Source organism: Dama dama, chromosome 1 (assembly GCF_033118175.1).
Source record: "Dama dama isolate Ldn47 chromosome 1, ASM3311817v1, whole genome shotgun sequence".
Classification (NCBI taxonomy): Eukaryota; Metazoa; Chordata; class Mammalia; order Artiodactyla; family Cervidae; genus Dama; species Dama dama.
The window spans coordinates 75,210,862-75,231,219 of record NC_083681.1 but is presented as its reverse complement, the minus strand read 5'-3'; the positions used below and the strand labels follow the sequence as shown (position 1 = coordinate 75,231,219).

At 54.8% G+C, this 20,358-nt stretch overlaps 2 protein-coding genes across 6 annotated transcripts; one reads left to right on the top strand and one right to left on the bottom strand.

Moving 5' to 3' along the window:
* Positions 1-7,240, bottom strand: NR1H3 (nuclear receptor subfamily 1 group H member 3). 3 transcript variants are annotated; one of them, XM_061153219.1, is made up of 10 exons: positions 7,061-7,237; positions 6,242-6,321; positions 5,538-5,726; positions 4,721-4,987; positions 4,154-4,362; positions 3,867-4,046; positions 3,586-3,685; positions 820-933; positions 508-602; positions 1-296 (listed from the first exon to the last, which is right to left on the bottom strand). In XM_061153219.1, the coding sequence occupies exons 2-10, from the start codon at positions 6,282-6,284 to the stop codon at positions 150-152; spliced, it is 1,344 nt and encodes a 447-aa protein (XP_061009202.1). In that variant the 5' UTR covers positions 6,285-6,321; positions 7,061-7,237; the 3' UTR covers positions 1-149. The 3 variants fall into 3 exon arrangements, with proteins under 3 accessions (XP_061009202.1, XP_061009210.1, XP_061009219.1); XM_061153227.1 differs by lacking the exon at positions 508-602 and having other exon boundaries at positions 7,061-7,240; XM_061153236.1 differs by lacking the exon at positions 4,721-4,987 and having other exon boundaries at positions 7,061-7,238.
* A 5,250-nt stretch (positions 7,241-12,490) lies between these two features.
* Positions 12,491-20,310, top strand: ACP2 (acid phosphatase 2, lysosomal). 3 transcript variants are annotated; one of them, XM_061153197.1, is made up of 11 exons: positions 12,491-13,088; positions 13,655-13,750; positions 14,076-14,162; positions 15,048-15,227; positions 15,337-15,435; positions 15,515-15,604; positions 16,050-16,179; positions 16,987-17,069; positions 17,189-17,295; positions 17,421-17,596; positions 19,383-20,310. In XM_061153197.1, the coding sequence occupies exons 1-11, from the start codon at positions 12,975-12,977 to the stop codon at positions 19,514-19,516; spliced, it is 1,296 nt and encodes a 431-aa protein (XP_061009180.1). In that variant the 5' UTR covers positions 12,491-12,974; the 3' UTR covers positions 19,517-20,310. The 3 variants fall into 3 exon arrangements, with proteins under 3 accessions (XP_061009180.1, XP_061009171.1, XP_061009190.1); XM_061153188.1 differs by having other exon boundaries at positions 12,494-13,088; positions 16,047-16,179; XM_061153207.1 differs by having other exon boundaries at positions 12,498-13,088; positions 15,075-15,227; positions 16,047-16,179.
* The last annotated feature ends 48 nt before the right edge of the window (positions 20,311-20,358 follow it).

Genomic DNA, 20,358 nt, shown 5'->3' with positions numbered 1-20,358 from the left:
ACCCTTTGACTCTCCTTTAATGCCACGTGAGGATCTCCTCTGCCCAGCCCTCAGGAATGTTTGTCCTTCATCTGGCTCCACCTCTAGGAGGCAGCCACCCAGTCTCAGTCATCCAGCCCAGGAAAACAGAAGACATGGAGGAGGAGCTGTCATTCATGCACGTCCCAGATCTCAGACAGCAGCGGGGGAAGCTTCTTATCTTGCAGGCGCAGGGCAAACACTTGCTCTGAGTGGACGCTGCTCAGTGTCCGGAGGCTCACCAGTTTCATCAGCATCCTTGGGAACATCAGTCGGTCCTAGGAAAAGAGAGGGACAAGTAGGGCCTTTTGTCTCTCCCCAGGGAAGAGGGGCCAGGGGTAGGGGGGTTGCGGGAGAGGCAGAGAAGTGTCTGTGCTCGATGCAGTCAGGGAGGGGTTCTAGAAGGGAGAGCAGGGTTCTAGAAGGGAGAGCAGGTGTGCTGGGGATGAGCTGTGCAGAGGAGGGAGGCGGTACAATGGGGAGACTCACATGGGGGTGGTGGATGGAGACGTAGGCATGCAGGGCCTCCACATATGTGTGTTGCAGCCTCTCTACCTGGAGCTGGTCCTGCACGTTGGGCCGGTCTACAGGTCACCAACAGAGTTGAGTGGCAGGTCTGGCCAGGGTCTTATTTCCATACCCCAAATCACAACCCCAGAAATAGGAACCTGCCCCACCAACCTCTGCCATCCCCCAGGAACACAGCAAGGGCCTCCGCCCCCACAATCCTTGCCCTATGGGCACCTGCAGCCCTCTCTGGTTTGAGTCTCGCTGGTTTTCCCTCTTGCCCCTCCTCCGCACCTGCAGAGAAGATGCTGATGGCAATGAGCAAGGCAAATTCAGCGTCATTTAGCTGCAGCTCATTCATGGCTCTGGAGAACTCGAAGATGGGGTTGATGAACTCCACCTGCAGCCCTGGGGAGGAAGAAGAGAGGCTGGGGAGTGTGGCATGGGCTTTGTTGTTCAATCCCTAAGTCACGTCTGACTCTCTTGCAACCACAGAGACTGTAGCCCACTAGGGTCCTCTGTCCATGGGATTTCCCTGGCACAAATACTGGAATGGGCTGCCATTTCCTTCTCCAGGGAATCTTCCTGACCCCAGGATCGAAGCTGGGTCTCCTGCACTGGCAAGCAGATTCTTTACCACTGAGCCACCAGGCGAGTCCCGTGACATGGGCAGCACTGCTCAATTCAGGAAGCTACCAGGAAACTCAGAAGTCCCCAGGCTCTGCTGTGTAACCTTGGATAAGTTTCTTGGCCTCTCTAAGCCTCTTCTGTGAGGTGGGAATCATATCTGAACTTATAAAATTGTTGTGATGGTTAAATGGTAAAGCATACAGACCCATTTGCACTGCACCCAGCATATAGGACATGCTGAATTAAATAATAACAATTCTGTTAGAATTCTTCTTAGAACTCTTCAGGGCCCCACATTACTAGAAATAGAGGCAACTCTATGTTTATTTACAAAAAGACTTCTTCACTGGCAACTGGCCTTACATTGAATAATAGCAATACATTTCATTTTCCACATCACGGGGAGACAGCAGTGTGTTGGAGGTGTGGACTCTGTTGTTGGCCTCCCTGGGTTTGAGTCCTGGCTCTACCACTTCCTAGGCTGTGTGACCTTGGGTAATTATTTAAGCTCTCTGGGCTTTGGTTTTCCCATCTCTAGAATGGAAATAATAATAGTACCTACCTCATAATGGGTCCTTAGAATAATGAGTGGCACATATAATAACTACCATATAAGTGTTTGTTGAATAAATGATAAAAAAAAAGAACCAGCCTTCTTACTGAGAAGACTGAAGTTCAATAAATCATGACTTGTTCTAAAGGATAGCGTTCTAATGAACGTTTCTCCCAAACACAGTCAAACTCTCTCCACCCTACCCCATCCCCTAGGTTTTCTCAGATGTCTTTTAGCAACCATCTGCTAACTTTTCCATTCCAGGCTTCTCGATTAGTCACTTCCTGTACTTTCACCCCGATGTTTATCAAGTGTGCGTTGATCCACTTAATGGACAAGCTCTTTTAGAAAGCATTTCTTGGTGAGGTGTCCAGCCTTGAATGGCGCTGAAGAGCCCCTTGGTAGAACGAGCCAGTTTTAGAGTTACACCTCCTGTGAGGGTCCACTGCTGCTCGCTGAGTGAGCACCCCCGGTGCGGTCAGTTCACATCACTAGTCACTCACACGTGCAGCATATGGTAGTGGAAACAGAGGGGGAGGGAGGCCTACCCAAAGAGCACCGCTGTCCTCCTCCCCTCACTGAAGCCATGAGAAACGAAAGACAAACACGACGACATGAAAACCGCTTATATAAATGAATCTATAAATAGATGCAGATTCAGATAGCCCAAGTCCGTGAGTGCCGAAAGACACATGCAGGCATGAGAACAGGCAAGGGTTCAGAAGGGAGGATGTTGTGAAGGAGAAGGCCGTGGTTGGGTAGAGAAAGGGGGCAGGGCTGGGCTTCTAAAGCAGGAAAAAGTCATTACATCACTCCTATCAGGTGTCTCTACGTTCAAGCAGCACACGGAGCACTATAGAAGGCTAGAGGTGCCCACACAGCCCTACCATGCCCTATGGTGAAGGGAGGCCTACCTAGAAAGCTCCCTGGGTGGCCGGTGATCAGACAAGAGCTGGCCTGAGTCACCAGAAACCTTTCTGAACTCTGCCCTAGAGACCAGGATCCTCCAAACCTGAGGACGGGGTCAGAATCAGCCCTATTTTACAGACCCACTGACTCAAGCGTTAAACCACTCAGTCTTTTGTTCAGCCTCAGTCCTGTCCCTCGAAAACACCTTCTACCTTTCAACCCTTCTGCCACAGCACAAATGCCACCCACAACTGAATATGAGGAAACCAACACTGCTTAGCCTGCAAGCAAATATCAGACAGAGAACAGCACTATGAACTAATTCTTGGAGAAAGTACTCCAGCTATGGGATGGGGACAGAAGTGTTCCCTCTTATCCTAAAACTGCCCCATCTGGGCATGTCTGCTGTGTTTTAACACCAATGCCACAGCTCCTCAGAAAGCGCAATTGAAAAGGAGAATATCAGTCCGCATGATCCTTAAAGAGCACGTCTGTGAAAGGTTTTTCGTGATTGACTACTAAAAGGCTCAGTGAAGTTTTCAAGTATTTTTCCTAGCTTTTCTTCAAGCAAATCTTTTTTTTTTCAAGCAAATGTTTTCTTCAAGAAAAATATTATTCATAGGCACAACATATAATGCAGATTTAAATGGAGCTTCTTGTTTGGCTAAAGTTAGGGTGAAGGTCACGTCTCCTCTAAGGTGACACTGTGGAAACCCTGCCTCAGGTTCCTGGGAGCACAGTTTGAGAACCACTGGCCTAATGCAACAGAGAGCAGGAATCTGTGTGGGGCAGTTAAGGGTAAACTATCAGCATTTCAACTTTCCGTCTTGGAAAAATAGGTGGGTCTTTCCCTTTGCAGCCGCTCAGACCCCGGGCCTGCAGCTCTGTAGTTGCTATGGACCCCCTGCATGATGGGACAAAATGCATCTGTCCATCCAACCCAACCCCTTTGTGAGCTCAGTCCTCACCTGCTTTGGCAAAGTCTTCCCGGTTATAACTGAAATCCTTGAGGAAAGTGATACTCTCACTTCCAGGGTTGTACCTCCGAGAGGTCTCCAGGAGCATCACCTGCACACAATTATCAGGCTAGTCTTGGCTCGGGGCACCTTCGAGGAAAGGGTGAGCCCCTCATCCCTACTTCCTGGGGCGGGGGGTAGTGGGGGACGTGGCTTTCCAGGGCGCTGGCTGAAGGCTCCTCCCACAGACATCCTGCTCAGGTCCTCCCTTCACCCCCATCCCTGCCAGCCACCTCGATCGCAGACGTCTTCAGGAGGGCGATCTGGTCCTCCCGGCTGAGCTGCAGGAAGCCTGGCAGCTGTTTGGCAAAATCCACGATCTCTTGCACGGAGACAATGGCCAGCTCAGTGAAGTGAGCAAAGCGCTGCTGACGGGCCTCCCGGCTCTGGGGGTCTGGTGCCATGGGCCAAGGCTGCCCAGAAAAGCAAGGAGGAAAGAAACAAGGGACCCTGAGTTGGATGTCGAGAAACCACCTGGTGCTCTGGGCACAGCCATCTCTTCCCCAGGTCCCTCAGGTACCGTGACTCGAAGCCGGTCCGAGAAGGAGCGCCTGTTACACAGCTGCTGGGCAGCCACCAGCTTCTCAATCATGCCCAGCTGCTCCGGGCTGAGCTGGGGCAGGACTTGGGGAGGTGAGGAAGCCCTCGGGGGTGCAGATGTGGCCTGAGCCTGTTCCTCCTCTTGCCGCTTCAGTTTCTTCAGACGTATCTGTTCTTCTGATAAGACGCCTGAGGGCAGAGTGGGACAGGGTGAGGAGGAGAGAAGTGGGGAGACAGGAAGTGGGGATGGGGCACAGGAATAGTTTGAGGCTCCAGAAAAGCGGAGAGTATTGGATAAAGACAGATAAGAGACTTAAAAAAAAACAAAAAACAAAACATGACCAGGGATGGAACCTGAGTTCCCTGCAGTGGAAGCTCAGAGTCCTAACCGCTGGACCACCAGGGAAGTCCCTAAAGAAGAGACTTGAATCCACTCTTAGGAAGGCCTGCAGACTCAGCTGCCTGTCTGCCCCCAAATCCTGGTAGCCACATGTCCCCTCTTCCCCATCAGCCTAACCACCCCCAGCTCCGGTGCCCAGACACTCACACTCCTCCCGCATGCCTGCCTGGCGGCACTTGCGAAGGCGGCACTCCTGGCATTTGCGGCGCATGTAGGTGTCCATGGGGCAGTGGCCCCCGCTGTGGCAGACGTAGCGTGCCCCTTTGATGACGCTGCGGCGGAAGAAGCCCTTGCAGCCCTCGCAGCTCAGCACATTGTAGTGGAAGCCGGAGGCCTTGTCCCCACACACGCTGCACAGCTCGTTCCCCAGCATTTTGGGGGCAGGCCCCTTTTTCCGCTTTTGTGGACGAAGCTCTGGATGCAGGGAAGAGCCTTAATGTTCTTCTTCGGGGAGAAGGCTTAGTGCGCAGTTGGCCACTGCCCTGAGCACCCGGTGACCTTCATTCACTTCATTATACCAAGACTAGTCTCTCTAGTCTAAGAAAGTAGCTCTCATACACCAAGTGCTCTTATGTCCTAGGTACTATCTGAGCCCTTACAGGCGCTGATCCTTACAACAACCTACGAGATGGGCGCTCTTATTAGTTCCATTTTATCAAGGCTCAGAAGAGCCTAAAAGTGAGTGAAGTCGCTCAGTCGTGTCCGACTCTTTGCGACCCCATGGACTGTAGCCTATCAGGCTCCTCCGTCCATGGGATTTTCCAGGCAAGAATACTGGAGTGAAGAGCCTAAAGTAAAGTAAGAATACTGGAGTGAAGAGCCTAAGACAGATGCAAAATTTACACTCAGATCACTTACATCTAATTGACTCCAAAGCTTTTGGACTTAACCCTGATCTCATACGGTAAAGAGCCCTGATCCTAGATCCAGGGAGCCCCCTCCTCCAAATCCGGCAGCTCCTCACCTGTGGACTCTGGAGAGGCCTCCACACCAGGGAGCAGGGCTGCGGGCTCTGGCACCTCCAGCCCCACCCTCGAAGTGCCCCCAGCGGACTGCGGTGTGCTGGATTCCTCCCTGAGGATGCACTTGCTACTTCCCAAGGGCTGGCTGCTTGCATCTTGTGCATCTGGTTCCCACAGCTCCACTGCAGAGTCTGAACCCGAAAGAGAGACACAAGGGGGTCTCAGGTCCCCCTCATTCTACTGGGAAACTGCAAGCCTATCTCTGCCCACAGAGGGCAGCAAATCGTTGGCTCTGGCTCTGGGACCCTGGGATTGTTGTGGGCTCTAGGGTGAGTCACTTGGAGTCCCCTGCACCTTAATACCTTAAATGAGGATGTTAACCTCTGTCCTTTGGGCGGGGGCTGAAGTCCATCCATCTCAGAGATCAGACAGAACTCTTGAAAACCAAGCTGGGTAAACCCTGGACATGCCAAGCCTCCCCAGCAACAAGCCCGGATTGAGAAGGATGGCAGGTTATCTGCAAGGGCCAGGTACCAGAACAAGGGCAGAGGTAGTCCGGGCAGAAGGAGGTCAGCAACACCCAGAGCAGCTCTGGGCTGCTCTCCAGGGGAGGGCTGAAGGCAGGTCATGTAGGAGGCTGATTCCCTTGGGAGGAGAGGAGCCGGGGCCCAGGCTTAGGGGACAGGGCTGGAGTGAAGACGCTTACCAGTAGAAACATCAGGCACAGGGGCCTCCAGCCACAAAGACATCTCTTCCCGGAGCCCTGAACATTACCAAGAGACTGTCCTGCAGGAATGATCCAGGTTACACTCTTCCCAAACTGGGTCCCTTCCCCTCCTGATCCTGCCTTTTATCTATCCTCACATATCAGCTTATGTTTACTTGCCATGTATGTGTTAGCCTGTGCCAAGGCTTTCCATGCCTTCCTCACAATATCCCTGTGAGGTGAGGGCTACTCTTAAGCCCAATTTACAGATGAGGAAACTGGAGTTACAAGACATGAAGAAAATTGCCTATGGCCACGCAGTTAGGCAGCAGGAGAGCCGAGACTCCCGTCTCTGGTCTCTCCCGACGTCGAAAAGTCTGATGTCTTGGCTACCGTGCCACCTTTTCTCCCCAGGCCCCTCTCCAGGCTGTCAGGGAACGTTTGACCCCCCGCTTCTGTCAGAGCCCCTTCCCCTCACTCCTGCACTGGGGACCGCCGGAGTTGGGCCAAACCTGGGACAAGTTCTGGGATCCAGACTCCCTCCACCCCGAGAAACACACCGCTAGTTAAAACAAACCTCCCTCCTGCCACTTCCCGGGACAAAATCCTTGCCTCCGGGAGTCACCCCAGTTCACATAGAGGACCTCCTCCCCTGATCGCGACAAGTTATTCTGGGGCTTAAAGCGAGCGCTGCGCTTCCATCACCACCCTCCCTCGTCGCTCCCCAGAGACCCCCTTTCTAAAGCCCCGGGACACCCCGCCCCCACTCCCGGACACGCAGACGCAGAGCTCGAGGCCAGAGCTGAGGCGCAGACCCACCGGTGCCCAGGCCGCCAGACTTCCCGGCCGGGGCAGTCTCTGGAGCCCCCTTGCTGGGAGAGCAGGATGCTGCAGTCCCCGGGTCCGCAGGCCTCGGCGGCGGCCGGAGCGCCCGAGCTGAGCGAGACAGGGGCCGGGAGCCCGGGGCCGACCGACTGGAGCCCGGGCCTCCTCGCCCCCGCCCCCCCAGCTGACTCCGCCCCTGCCGGCCGGCCGCCCCCTCGGCCCGGCGCCACCGCGGCCCCTGCCCCCCGAGCCCGGCGGCCGCATGTCCCCGCAGAGCGGCTCGCAACTCTCCCCTTCCTCTCCTCACCCCGGCGGCTCTTACACAAACCGCTGCCTCCCAGGCAACCCCCCCCCCCCCCGCCCTCCGCAGCCTCCAGAGTCGTCCCCTCCCCTCCGGAGACATCTCGCAGAGCAAAGGTCCCGGCCCGGCCCGGAATTGCGACACCGAGCCCCAGCCTGCTTTCCCAGTCTCCCTCCGCCTTCCCTGCCTCGGGAAGGGACCGAGCAGCTCTCCCCACCATCTCCAGGCCGGGGCCGAGCTGAGAGAATTCCAGGGGTGGAGACGGGCAGGTTGCTGGGCCTTCCAGGGAGTTTCTGACTGTGGGTGCCCTGCGCGGGGGCGGGGGGGGGGGGGGCGCTCCGAGAGGGGAAGAAGTTGTGGGTGGGGAGACAGGGGTGGAAAGAAGTCGCTTCAGCACTGGATGGTCTGGGATGGGAGGCTGTAGATCTGGGTACCAGCCCAGGAGGACCTGAGAGGGTGTGCAGGAAGGGTTCCATCACAAGTGAGGGCAGGCCCTGTCCAGCTTCTCCTGAGACCATAGCCCTGCCTTCCTGCCCCGCTGCCTGGAACACCGAGGTCTGCCCTGAAGGTGGACACCTCACTTTATTGATTTTACCTCCACTGAAACAGAACCTGACATAGAGTAGAAAGAAGAGTATTGTGGTTCTGTTTGTTGAATGAATAAGTAAACAAAACAATATGATCCTCTTCTATCCTATACTTGTTACCTCGAGTCAGTTTTATCTCCACAACACTGCTTCAGTGCATGGGCTCTGAGCTCAGATTTTGGATTCAAATTTGGGCCTTGCCTCTGCCTCTTATGTGCTGTGTGATCTTGATTAAGTGGGCTTTCCTGCTGGCTCAGGCCGGAAGAATCCACCTGCGATGCAGGAGACCTGGGTTTGATCCCTGGGCTGGGAAGATCCCCTGGAGGAGGGCATGGCAGCCTACTCCAGTATTCTTGCCTGGAGAATCCCATGGGCAGAGGGGCCTGGTGGGCTACAGTTCATGGGGTCGTAAAGAGTCAGAGACGACTGAGCGACTAAGCACAGCACATACCACTTGATTAACTAAGTTACTTAATGTCTCTGAACCTGTTTCCCTATCTTTATAATAGGGATAATAATAATAATGGTTTTTACCACAGAAGGTTGTTGTGGCAATTAAACAATGTATCAGATGTATCGGACCTCGTAAGAGTACTAGAGATGGTAGCAGTGATCAACCTCCCAATTCCTTCAGCAATGGTCTTTCCCATCACCTTGACTCTGAACACTATTAATCTTCCAGTGCTTATTTCCGTATACAACCCCTTCACTATCTCTTCTGGTCCTTGGAGCCGCCCCAGGAGGGAGGGTAAAGTAACTCTGAGCTCCGTTGTTTTTTTCGGAGAACACGGCAGCGCCTTTTCCAAAACCACACACAGTCAGTGGCCGAGCTGGGATGGGAATCCAGATGTCCTCACTCGAGTCCCTGTCCTCTTTCTCCTGCGTCAGAGTCCAGGATGCTCATCTCGGTGCCTCTCAGGTCTGCTGGACCAGTGCAGTGCTGAGATGGACAAAGTGGGGGCCCGGGGGGCTGCAGTGGGAGAGGCAGGGTCCCTGGGGATGCTTCAGTGCAGATGTGGGAAGCAAGGGGCTAAGGTTACTGCGGGTTGTTCCCCCCCCACCCCCCACCCCACTCCCAGTTTCCTGCTCACAGGCTCTTCCTGTTTTGCTGTGAACTCCAGTTCCCATGGGTCCCACATTAAAGCAGAGGACAGGAGGCCAGGGCGGGCAGCCAGAGGGACAGACACGGAGATGAACAGGGCAGCAGGGAAGAGGACAGGAGAGGGAGCAGAGCAAGAGTGGACACGGGGTGCGGGGAACAGGATGGGAGAGGTACCGGGCCGGCAGAAACAGAAAGGCGCTTGGTGAAAGATGGGAGGAAGCTCAGGGTGGGGCAGGGGGAATGGGCGGAGGTTGGGGAGCAAAACTTGAGAAGACAGCAGGCTGGGCGGTGTTGCAAAATCTGCCCATGTATTCATTTTCACTTTTCAGAAAAGCCCCTCTGACACCCCCCATCTCAAAGTTCTGCCTCCAGCTTTTGCTCTTGTTCCCTCTCATCACAAGGTCATCTGCTCACAAGGCCGGCACCCCGGGCTGGGCATCTCTGAGTCATGAGCACAAGGCCCCAGCTGTCCTGGGAAAGTAAGAAACCAGGGACTCTGGCTCTTGGGCAACTGGCACTGTTCCGTCTCAAGCACACACACCCTCTCCCGGCTCCCTGCTCCTCCAGTGGACAGGGAGAGTCAGCGGTGCCCCTGAGACACCTCTGGTCTGGGGTCTGATGACCTATCTTCTGGGAGTCGGGAGAAGACCCTCATTTGCTCCAGATCCTCAAACCCTCTCCTCACACCCGCGTCTCCCTACAGGCCAGGTCCTAGAACCACATGCGAGCTGCTTCTGTGGCCCTCTGACCCAGGTCAGAGCCGGCTGCTGAACAAGCAGCTTAGGGCGCCATCTCTCCCACGTCAGGCAGTCAGCCTCAGCCTCGTCTCAGAGGAGGAGGAAGTGTTCCTGCCTGAGTTACCCCTTCAGGTTACAGGGGTTCAGGAGCCTCCCCCGCATGAGGGGAGAGCAAAATGGGCGAAGACCAAAACCCGTTGGTGGTCTCTCCACCGGGGTCCTGAAGACTTAACGACTGGAACCTGTTCCCCAAGCCAGGGCAAGCAGTCAGTTATCTGCAGCGGGAATCACATCTCACTTTGCCAGACCCCCAAACCCACCCCAGGCCTACCAGTCTCCAGGAGGTGTCGGGTGCAAGGCCTCCCCGTCCTGTGGGGGCTCTCCTGCGTGCTTCCTCCATCCCGAGAGGAGGCATCCTGCCTGGGAGCTCCATTTACGACCTTCCGGCTCCCCACAACCTCCAGAGGGAATCTGAAGCCAAGACAGGCGCATCCCCCAGCCCATGGTCACATGCACCACTAGATAACTCCCCTCAAAGCGCTCCCCTGAGCAGGCCACAGGGTACAGACGCCCGTAGGGAGGAGGGGGGCAAGGGCTCCCTGCTGCCTCCCTCAGGATTCTGGAAGGCTACAAAGTATGTGGGGTGGGTGGGTGGGGGGTGCGGTCATCTCTCAGGCCACCCAAGTAACTTCTCAACCTCCCAAATCACAGGACTGGGAAGAACCCAGGAATTCCAGGTCTGTGAGTTCAGAGATGACATAGACAGCAGAAAGGAAAAAAAGAAAAGTAACATTTATTAGGCCCTACGACATACATTTAACTTTACGTGTATTATTTTATTTCTCCTTATATATAAAACCCCAAGAGGCAGTTACTAGCAGGAGGGGAAATCTCAGATTTGAACACAAGTGTAGCTGACTCAAAAGCTCAAACTCCAACAAGAAATTTCCACCTCACTCCATTACACAAAACTACCTTCCCAACTGGGAAAAACAATGAACTCACACGGATTTAGGTTCATTTCTGCCAACAAAGGGTAGAGCAGTGGTTCTCAAACCTGGCCTTTTTTTCAGAGATTCTGATTTATTTGGCCTGAGGTAGGCCCATGTATCCATCTACACATCTATTCTTTCTGCATCTGTAGCTAAGAACCAAGGTGTGGGAACCACAGGACCATCTGGTGGAAAATATGCAGAAGCTGGGGGTCAAGAAACCAGGGCTCATCTCTTGGCTCTAACATGGTACTTGTGATGTAATCCTCACCATTCCTGGGTTTATTTCTCACCATCAAAACTGAAATAATATCTTCTCCATCAATCCTTCCTACATCAGATTATTTGCAGGCACAAATAATACAGAAATATTTGAGCAAGTGGGAAAAACGCAAAAGATGAATTTAAGGGATTTTTGTTCCCTTTTAGTAAGGGATTTAGTAAGGGATTTAGTAAGCCTGGGATTTACACTCTGAAATCACAACAGTCTGGCTGCTTTGCAAGGAGAGTAAGGGGCATATTAAAATGAAATATTCAACAACTCCCATTAATATGCATAATTTTGCCAATTAACCATGTCCTGTTCAACCCCACCCATGTGAAAAGGTTTCCTTTGCTAGAAATCTCTTTATTGAAAACATTTTGGGGCCACTGAATATAGTTAATGCAGTTTGAGTAGTCTGTGAGAAATAGCCCATTATAAGGGCTATTTGACTAGAAATCAGAAAACCTGGGTTTTAATCCATTCTCCTAAATTGTGTGATTTCAGACAAGTCACTTCCTCTCTTAGGATTTGTTTTCTTATCTGTGAAGAAAAGGGAACTAGGTTACATCAAGGATTCAGAGATGTTGATTTATTAAGCTTATTAATGGTCTTCATGAACTTCTTGGGATTGTGTGCAAAATTCTATTTGTGTGTGGACATTTTTCTGGAGGAGAGGAGACTAAATTTTCATCTAATTCATAAAGGGGCTTATGACTAAATAAGGCTAAGAACTTTGACTACCCAGCCTTCAACTCTCAATTTCTATTCACTCCTCTGTAACAATTCCGGAAGCAAAGTTTAGATCCTGAAATACATGTAAATAATTCAATCTGGAGTCCTGGGGCAAAATAATGACTCTGCTTTCTTCCACATGTTCTGATCAGGTTTTATTTCTCCAATGATCTGAGGTAACTGGCTACTAGGGGGCAGATCTGAATCAAAGCATCTCAAGGGCCTTTGACCTGACTTCCTGGAGCAGTGAGTCCCTCCCCAAGCTCTCAGAGTCACAAAGATCTGAAGCCAGACTGGCTGCACCTATAATCCTAGTGGTGAGTGCCAAGCAGGCCTCTGTCTGATTCTGTGGAAAGCCCATCTACTCCTACTGTATGATATCCTCTTTTCCCTTACCCCTATAAATATCTCCCCACTGGTCTGAAATGTCTCCCCCGAGGATTCACTGCTTTGGTTTTGCAGTCTGAACATCCTGTGCAACCCAACTCCTTTGAGAAGAGGCACGGCATCGTGATTCTAATTATCTAAAACTTGGAAGTGGACGGGTGGGAGGTCAGGGAAAAGGACTGGAAGAGACAGCACCTTAGCTCTGCTCAGGAAATGAGCAGCAGGCTAGGCTGGGACCAACCTCAGGCATACAGGAAGTCCAAAGGGCTGGTACACCCTTTGTCCTACACCCCGAACAATCCTTCTTTCGGGGAATGGAGCCCGGGCCAAGGCTCAAACTCCACCCGAAGGTAGGCGTGTGGAGACAGGCGCCCTGGGCCACTCCTCGCCCCAATTCGGCACCGGCTCTGGCTCTAGGTCAAGCCCGGCAGCAACCCCCGGCCTGAGGTGGCGCTTGCTCTCCCCGCCACGATCCAGCCGAATACAAGAGCCACGTTGGTACGGGGGTCTCCGTGGGCAGAGGCAAAATCCACGCTCAGGGGTCTCTTTACCAAGACGAGGTCTTCAAGCCCTTTCTGCAGGGCGAGGTGACGCTACATTCCCACGCTCCTCCTCCACGGCAGGATCGCGAACCTCCTACATGAATTCCCTCCCGGGTTCCTCCTCCCACCATCCCTTCTCCGCGCCTTTACCAAGATGGCGGCGAGCCCACTTCCGGCTTGTGTTCTTAACGGCGCGTCCGGGCGGCTGCTGCAAGTGTCACCCAGAGGGTTCCAGCCTCTGTACTGCATAGACTACCGCGGTGATGGCGGGCAGGCGGTTTGGCTGGAGCCGGGCGGCTCTTCTCCAGCTGATTCTTGGTGTGAACCTAATGGTGATGCCACCCACCCAGGCCCGGACTCTGCGTTTCGTTACCTTGGTAATGAGAGATGGGGTCGCCAAGGGCTGGCCAGTGCTAGGAGGGCACCGGCCTGCTGGTGGAGGGAGGGGCGGGGCTTTGCTGGGGCCTGGGGTCCGGGGTCTGGAGGAGGGGGGAGACGACTGGCCTGCGGGGTTGGGGGCCAGGGTTCGCAGTTTTTGTGAAGCCATGGGGTATTTAGGGTGGGGGGCAGGGTGCACTGAGTTCTGTGTTAGAGGACAGATTGCTGAGTCTGCCTTGGGACTGGATGTAGTTCAATGATTAATAAGAGATTCACTTCTAAAGCAACCTTTGGTGATTTTTTTTTTTTTTCCCAGTTTCCCCCACCACCTGCATTACTTTCCTTTCTTTCCCTTTCCCACCTGTACTTTCGGTTCTCCCAAGGTCTCCAGCGGCATTGCTTAGCCAAGTTAAGAGTCTCTGGAGGCTGCAAGAAGTTACTGACTTCTGAGTTGGGGTCTTTTGCAGTGGGTAGAGTTGAGGCTCTCAACATGGGGCATAGGTTGGCTCCGTGTCCACACCAAGGGGACCCTCCGACCTCTAGGCTAACCACTTTCTTTCCTCAGCTGTACCGACACGGAGACCGCTCTCCAGTGAAGACGTATCCCAAGGACCCCCATCAGGAAGACAAATGGCCCCAGGGCTTTGGTCAGCTAACCAAGGTGGGTCAGGAGCCAGCTGGATCTCAGGATGAGCTGTAGAACCGGTGACCTCTAGAGCAGGCTGCAGAACTCAGCAAACTGCTTTTCCCCATGTGGGTGCTGACTTTGGCCACATTTCTTCAGCTTACTTTCATCCGTGCCCAGATTAAAATGGGCACACACAATGCATGCACAATCAACCCCTTAATAAATGACTTGTGGGATCAGATTAACCCACTCCTACTTCCAACCACAAGGTGGAAAGCAGCCACAGCTAAGCCCTATTGTTCTCCCGAGCCATCCCCTCCCTCCCCCTGGGCATCTTAACCCTTGGGTTTGCCCACAGGAGGGGATGCTCCAGCACTGGGAGCTGGGCCAGGCTCTGCGACAGCGCTACCATGGCTTCCTCAACGCCTCTTACCACCGGCAAGAGGTAAGGCTGGGAGCTCGGGAGCAAGAGGGGATTGGCTGTTCTCACGCTCTGCCCTCAGGGAGATTACCGGTGACCTGGGCGCTGTGGCCTCCCCTCCATGCATCTCAGGTTACAGCTGCAGGACAAGACGTCCACGGGCTGTCTGGAGCAAAACTGTAGAGGCTGAGTTGCCCCTGCTTGGCTTGGGAAGAAGCAAAACTGTTCAAGCATCTAAGCCCAGACTTAAGGGCCTCGCAGAGTAGTTTCTGACTCTGGGAAGTAACTCAGGCTTCCCATCCAAGTACTGTTACGGGCCAGGCACTGTGCTGGCACTGTGTGTAACAGTGCATCAGCCAGATCAAATCTTTGTCTCTCGTGTTGTTACTATTTCCTTGAGGGCCAGCTCTATCCTGCTCTGCCCTTTCTCACTTCTTCCTCCCTTTTCACAAGCAGTTATCTCTGTTTCTCATCTCATTTCCTCTCCTGCTCTCTAAACCAGTTATTAAGGGGCGTGGCGGGGGAGAGGCGGGCATTGTGTGTGTGTGTGTGTGTGTGTGTGTGTGTGTGTGTGTGTGTGTGATTAAAGACAGTTTCTGCCCCCAAGGACCCGGGCCTCGATAAGGGAGACATGTGTAATAAACCAGGCAGGCTGGCAGGCAGACCCGAGGGCCTTGTTGAGTAAGCACTTTGGATTGGGAGGGGCATTTGACCTAGAGCCGTTCCCGCAGGAATTCTTCGCAGATGCGGGGGACAGCAACCCCACCAGTCTTGGCTGGAAGAGGGGTGGGCAAGGCCAGAGAAGGGGAGAGGGCCAGACGCCTGGTGGATTTACAGTTTGCTGGGTGAACAGCAACAACTGGGGCCCCACTGCAAGGCCAGAGCTGCCTGCACCCCCGACTTCCACAGGTGGGACTGGTGTTGCCACCTCTGCAGGTTTATGTGCGAAGCACAGACTTTGACCGGACGCTCATGAGTGCAGAGGCCAACCTGGCTGGACTCTTCCCGCCCGACGGGATGCAGCGCTTTAACCCAAACATCTCTTGGCAGCCTATCCCTGTCCACACTGTGCCCATCGCCGAGGACAGGGTAAGCCTGGCCCGCCCTTCCCTCGAGGCGACGGCAGGGACGACTCTGGCCGTTGGCCTGCTGATCCCCGACTCCTTCTCTGCCTCTGCTTACCCGCCCCGGCCTGCAGCTGCTGAAGTTCCCGTTGGGCCCGTGCCCCCGCTTTGAACAGCTGCAGAATGAGACCCGGCGGACACCGGAGTATCAGAACGAGAGTGTTCAGAATGCAGTGAGTGGGGCTGAGGTGGGGGGCACCACCCCGACCTTCAGCCCCGGGCAGGACTAACCCCCTGATCCGTGTTTCGTAGCAATTCCTGGATATGGTGGCCAATGAGACAGGGCTCACGGACCTGACGCTGGAGACCATCTGGAATGTCTACGACACGCTCTTCTGCGAGGTAAGCCGGCTCAGGTTTTCTCTCACACCTCGGCAGGCCCAGGTGCCCAGGCCAAGTAAAACACTGGACGCCATGCCCGCTGGGGAGGTCCAGGCAAGCCACCTCTTGTGAAACAGAAGAATTTCCCTCACGGGTGAGAAAACCTCAGAGTGGGAAATAGTTTGTTGATTGTCAGCAGTTCCTGCTTCTCCCCGCTCAGAGCTCTCGTGGTATCCGACTCCATTCTGCTGAGTCATACTTTTGGGGCCCGAGCCTCCTTTCCTGTTCCCTGCCTCCTCCTCCTCCTCGACACCCTCCACCACGTCTCCCGGTTCCAGACCCTCTGCCTCTCCTTTGCCTCCCCTCACACACACACAGGCACCATCCCACCAGGGAAGAGAGCTGCTCCCGGGAGAGGCTCTGGCCGGGGCTGGGGAGCTAACCTGCCCGCTGCCGCACACAGCAGACACACGGGCTGCCCCTGCCGCCCTGGGCCTCGCCCCAAACCATGCAGCGTCTGAGCCGGCTGAAGGACTTCAGCTTCCGCTTCCTCTTCGGGATCTACAAGCCTGCAGAGAAGGCCCGGCTGCAGGGGGGTGAGTGACAAGACCAGCATGTCACTCCCCTGAAAGAACCCGACAGCGTTAGAAACCTTCTTCAGGGGGGAGCTTCTCACACGCTTACTTGGCTACCTGAAGAGTTCTCTGTTCTTTGAGGACCAGCTAACCCTAGTTATCCCGTCAGTCTTCAAAGCCTCCCCAGTCCCCCAGACGCTAAGCACGTTTGTCACTTATACGAGTGACCACGGTTAGGCTGGTGTGTCTCTCTTCTGCCATTCATATTTTTAAGTTTCACCCATATCAGGAAACCCTCCATCCCCTCAAATAACTCTCTACCTCCCCCAAAGGACCACCAGGGGCCATTCTGAAAGAAGGCCAAGAGTAATACACAGGCCACAGGCTGATCTGATTACTCAAGGGGGTGCCAGCTGCCAGACCTTTCCAACGTCTCAGAAGTTTTCCGAGTCTGCCCCTGACAGAGTTCCCCTGGCCTGGTGCCGCCGTCTTGTGTTCCCTGAACACAAGGTCTTAGGTGTACATTTGTTCCCAACTGGAGTAATTCTTCAAACACAGGCAGGGCCTCATAACTCCTTTCTAAATAAATGGGCAGGTTTCTGCACCTGTGTTGAAATAGAGATATCTTGTTTTATCTTGCTTCCTTCTGCAAATTTGCAAGTTCTTAAGAGAGCAGGGGGTGCTGCTGTCTGAGTCTGTGGGATTGCTCTGACGTGCCCTCTCTGCTGGTGATCAGACCCAGGGCGGGCAGAGGGTAAGGGGCCCTCAGGTAGCTCTGGTCGGAAGATGGTGAAGGCCGCAGCTGACACGAGGGACTGTCTCCCTCAGGTGTCCTGCTGGCTCAGATACGGAAGAACCTGACGCTGATGGCAACCGCCTCCCACCTCCCCAAGCTGCTGGTCTACTCTGCGGTGAGCTCCCACGGCCCCCAGGGGGCTCACGGCACGCGGAAGCTGGGTTTCTCCTCTCTTGGGTATCTGGGGTTGGCCAGGGGGGCGCGGTGCTAATGGGAAGCCCTCCTCCCTTACAGCACGACACCACCCTGGTGGCGCTGCAGATGGCGCTGGACGTCTACAACGGTGAGCAGGCCCCCTATGCGTCCTGCCACATGTTTGAGCTGTATCAGGAGGACAGTGGGTGAGTGGAGCTCGTGTTCTGCCCTCGGGAGGGGCGCTCCAGCGGAAGGCGGGGACTGTGGGCAGCCTGAGGGTACGCTGTTGGCCTGGGGAGCCACTCCCCTCGTGTCTCCTACCCGCCCGCAGGAATTTCTCTGTGGAGATGTACTTCCGGAATGAGAGTAACCAGGCCCCCTGGCCCCTGACCCTGCCCGGCTGCCCTCACCGTTGCCCGCTGCAGGACTTCCTCCGCCTCACGGAGCCCGTCGTGCCCAAGGATTGGCTGCAGGAGTGCCAGCTGGCGGGCGGGCCCGCAGACACAGGTGAGCTGCCGTCTGCCTCCGAGGCGGCCGAGGCCCAGAACGGCTTCAGGTTCATACCCCGAGGCCTCCAGAGGCTGACGCACTTCCAGTCCTGGTGCAGGTTCCCATACAGTCCCCTTCCCACCCTGAGACGTACTCCTCGCCCTCAGGCGATGCCCTTCTCACAGCTGAAAAAAGCCACGCAGCTGGGAGGGAGAGAACCGTCTCATCCTCCCACCACGGGGTGTTCCGTCCCTCTCGCTGGCATGAGCCCCCACTGGGGGCCCGCCTTTCCACGTACGACCTGGGTTCGTTTCTTCTCACCTCCACGAGGACCCCGGTGCTCGGTGACTGCCAGATCAGTCCCGTTGCAGAGCCTAACAGAGACTCCTTTGGCCCACCTCCTCCTCCTCCGGCTGCCACTCCCGTCCCCCCCCGCTTTCGGATGGGATCCTTCAAAGAGTTGCCTAGACTCGGGTGTCACCTCCTTGCTGCTCCTTCTCAGACACACACTGGACAGTCTTCCGTCACCTGCCACTCCACGGAAGTCACTGTTGTTGAGAACCAGTGGCCTCTCGCCCCAAAGCCAGTTGGCCAGTTCTTAAGTCAGCTCCTCTTGCCTGTCAGCTGCGTTACTGACTCGGTCACTCCTCCTTTGACCACTTTCTTGGTTTCTCTGGTTTTCCTTCCCCCTCCCCCCAGCAGCTTGCTTTACTGGCTTCTCCTCCCCACTAACCAGTGGATGGCCCCGGGCTCATCAGCCTGGCTCTTTCCCCACTGATGCCCACTACTTGAGTGAGCTTACTCAGCCTTATGGCTTCATGTTACCATTTCCACGCTAAGTTCTTTTTATGACTCGTGACCACTTCTCTGAGCCACAGGTTCACATATCCAGCTGCCGACGAGGTCTCTACGTGGATGTCAACTAAGGCATCTCACAGTGGAGGTCTAAAGCCAAATGTTCCCCCCGCAGGCCTCCCCGCCTTAGTAAATGCCGCCTCAGCCACCTGGGTGCACAGCATATCCCAAGGTGCCATTCCGAGTGCCCTCTTCCTCAGACCCCCCACCTCCAAACCACCAGCATACCCCACCAGTCCAGTCTTTAAAATCCGTGCTCTTGCTCCCTAGCTCGGTCTACCATCACCTCTTGCCTGAAGTACTGAAAAGCCTTCTAACGTTCTTTCTGATTTTGTTCTTGGCCCTACCAGCCTACCAGCACAGCACAGTTAAATTTTTTAAAAACATGAATCGGTTCACATCACCGTGAACCTTCTCAGAAGTGTCCAGTGGCTTCCCGTCATTTGGAATAAAATCCACATTCTTTACCGTGGCCTTCCAGACCTGCTCGGTCTGGGCCTCCACCCTGGTCTCCTACTTGCTCAGTCTGCTCTGGTGATACTATCTGTTTCCTAGACCATGTCAAGCTAATTACCTTCTGCATTTGCTTCCTATCCACCCACCTCCCCCGCCCCCCACCCCGCGTACCGCTGGCCTGAGGACCCTCTTCTCTCAGATCTTTCGTACGTCTCACTCAGCGACTCCTTGGAGTCACTTTCTCGGTGACACCCTCCCTGTGACCTGCCTTGCTTTGGCTTTCTTGATGGCGTCTGCCACTAACCTGTCCTTTCTGCCATTTGCCTGTCACGGCGTCTCCTCTTCTAGAAGGGGAAAGCTACAAGGGAGACTGTGTCTTGGGCGCCTGTGACCTCCCCACTGTAGGAACGGCACCTGGCATGTGGCAGGCACCCAAACATGTGTTGAACGAACACTGACACGACCTTTCTCTCCTCCCCCGGCGCGCGCTCAGAGGTGATCGTGGCCTTGGCTGTCTGCGGTTCCATCCTCTTCCTCCTCATAGTGCTGCTCCTCACCGTCCTCTTCCGGGTGCAGGCCCAGCCTCCTGGCTACCGCCACGTTCCAGACGGGGAGGACCACGCCTGACAACCACTCAGCCCCCTTCCCTCTGCCTCCTAGGGGAGGTGGGCTGGGCCCTTGCTCCTGACTGCTGCTGCTCCCCAGCCCATGGACAGGAGACCCTGGGTTGGGCCTCCCTCTGATCATCCGCACCTAGATGAACAAGTGAGACTCAGCTTGGCCCAAGGCACCTGTCACCCAGCATCCACGTGCCTGACATTAACCAAGTACTATGTTGGACACTGGCTTCCTCCAAACAGAATGTGCCTCCTCCGTGCTCCCTTCTGAGGACATGAAATGTAGACAAGTGCCCCAGTTTCACTCAGGACCTAGGAGAAAAAGACTGAAGGAGACGGTGCTTGATCTGCTTGGCCTCTCCATCAAACCCTGCTCTGTCTTCCAACCCAGTCTCTGGCAGATGGCCCTGAGGACACGGTCTTGCCTCTCACCTCTCAGTGCTTATTTTAGCGGGAAGAAAGGCCCAACATGGGGTACAGACACTGGCTGCCAGGGAACCAGGTCACCCAAGAGCCAGCCAGTGACGTTTGTCCAGCTGAAGCCACCGTTGTTAACTCGAGTGAGACGTAATGCCTTCAGCATCTTTGTCACCCCTCACCTTGAGCCAGTTGGAAGGAGGTTTGTGCTTGGGAGGGAGTCGGGGGTGGTGGAGAGGGGACGGTGAGTTGTGGTACAGAATCCTGAAACCACTGTCCCCACCCTTAGTGGGAGTGGGATCCCTAGGTTGTGAGCTGAACAGCTCTAGACTGTGGCCCAGAATAGGACTGAGACAGCTTCCAGAGAATGAAGGTTTGGGACTCCCAGTGCTGGTTCTATGCCTTTTCTTCATTTTGGGGAGCTGAGGAGCCCTT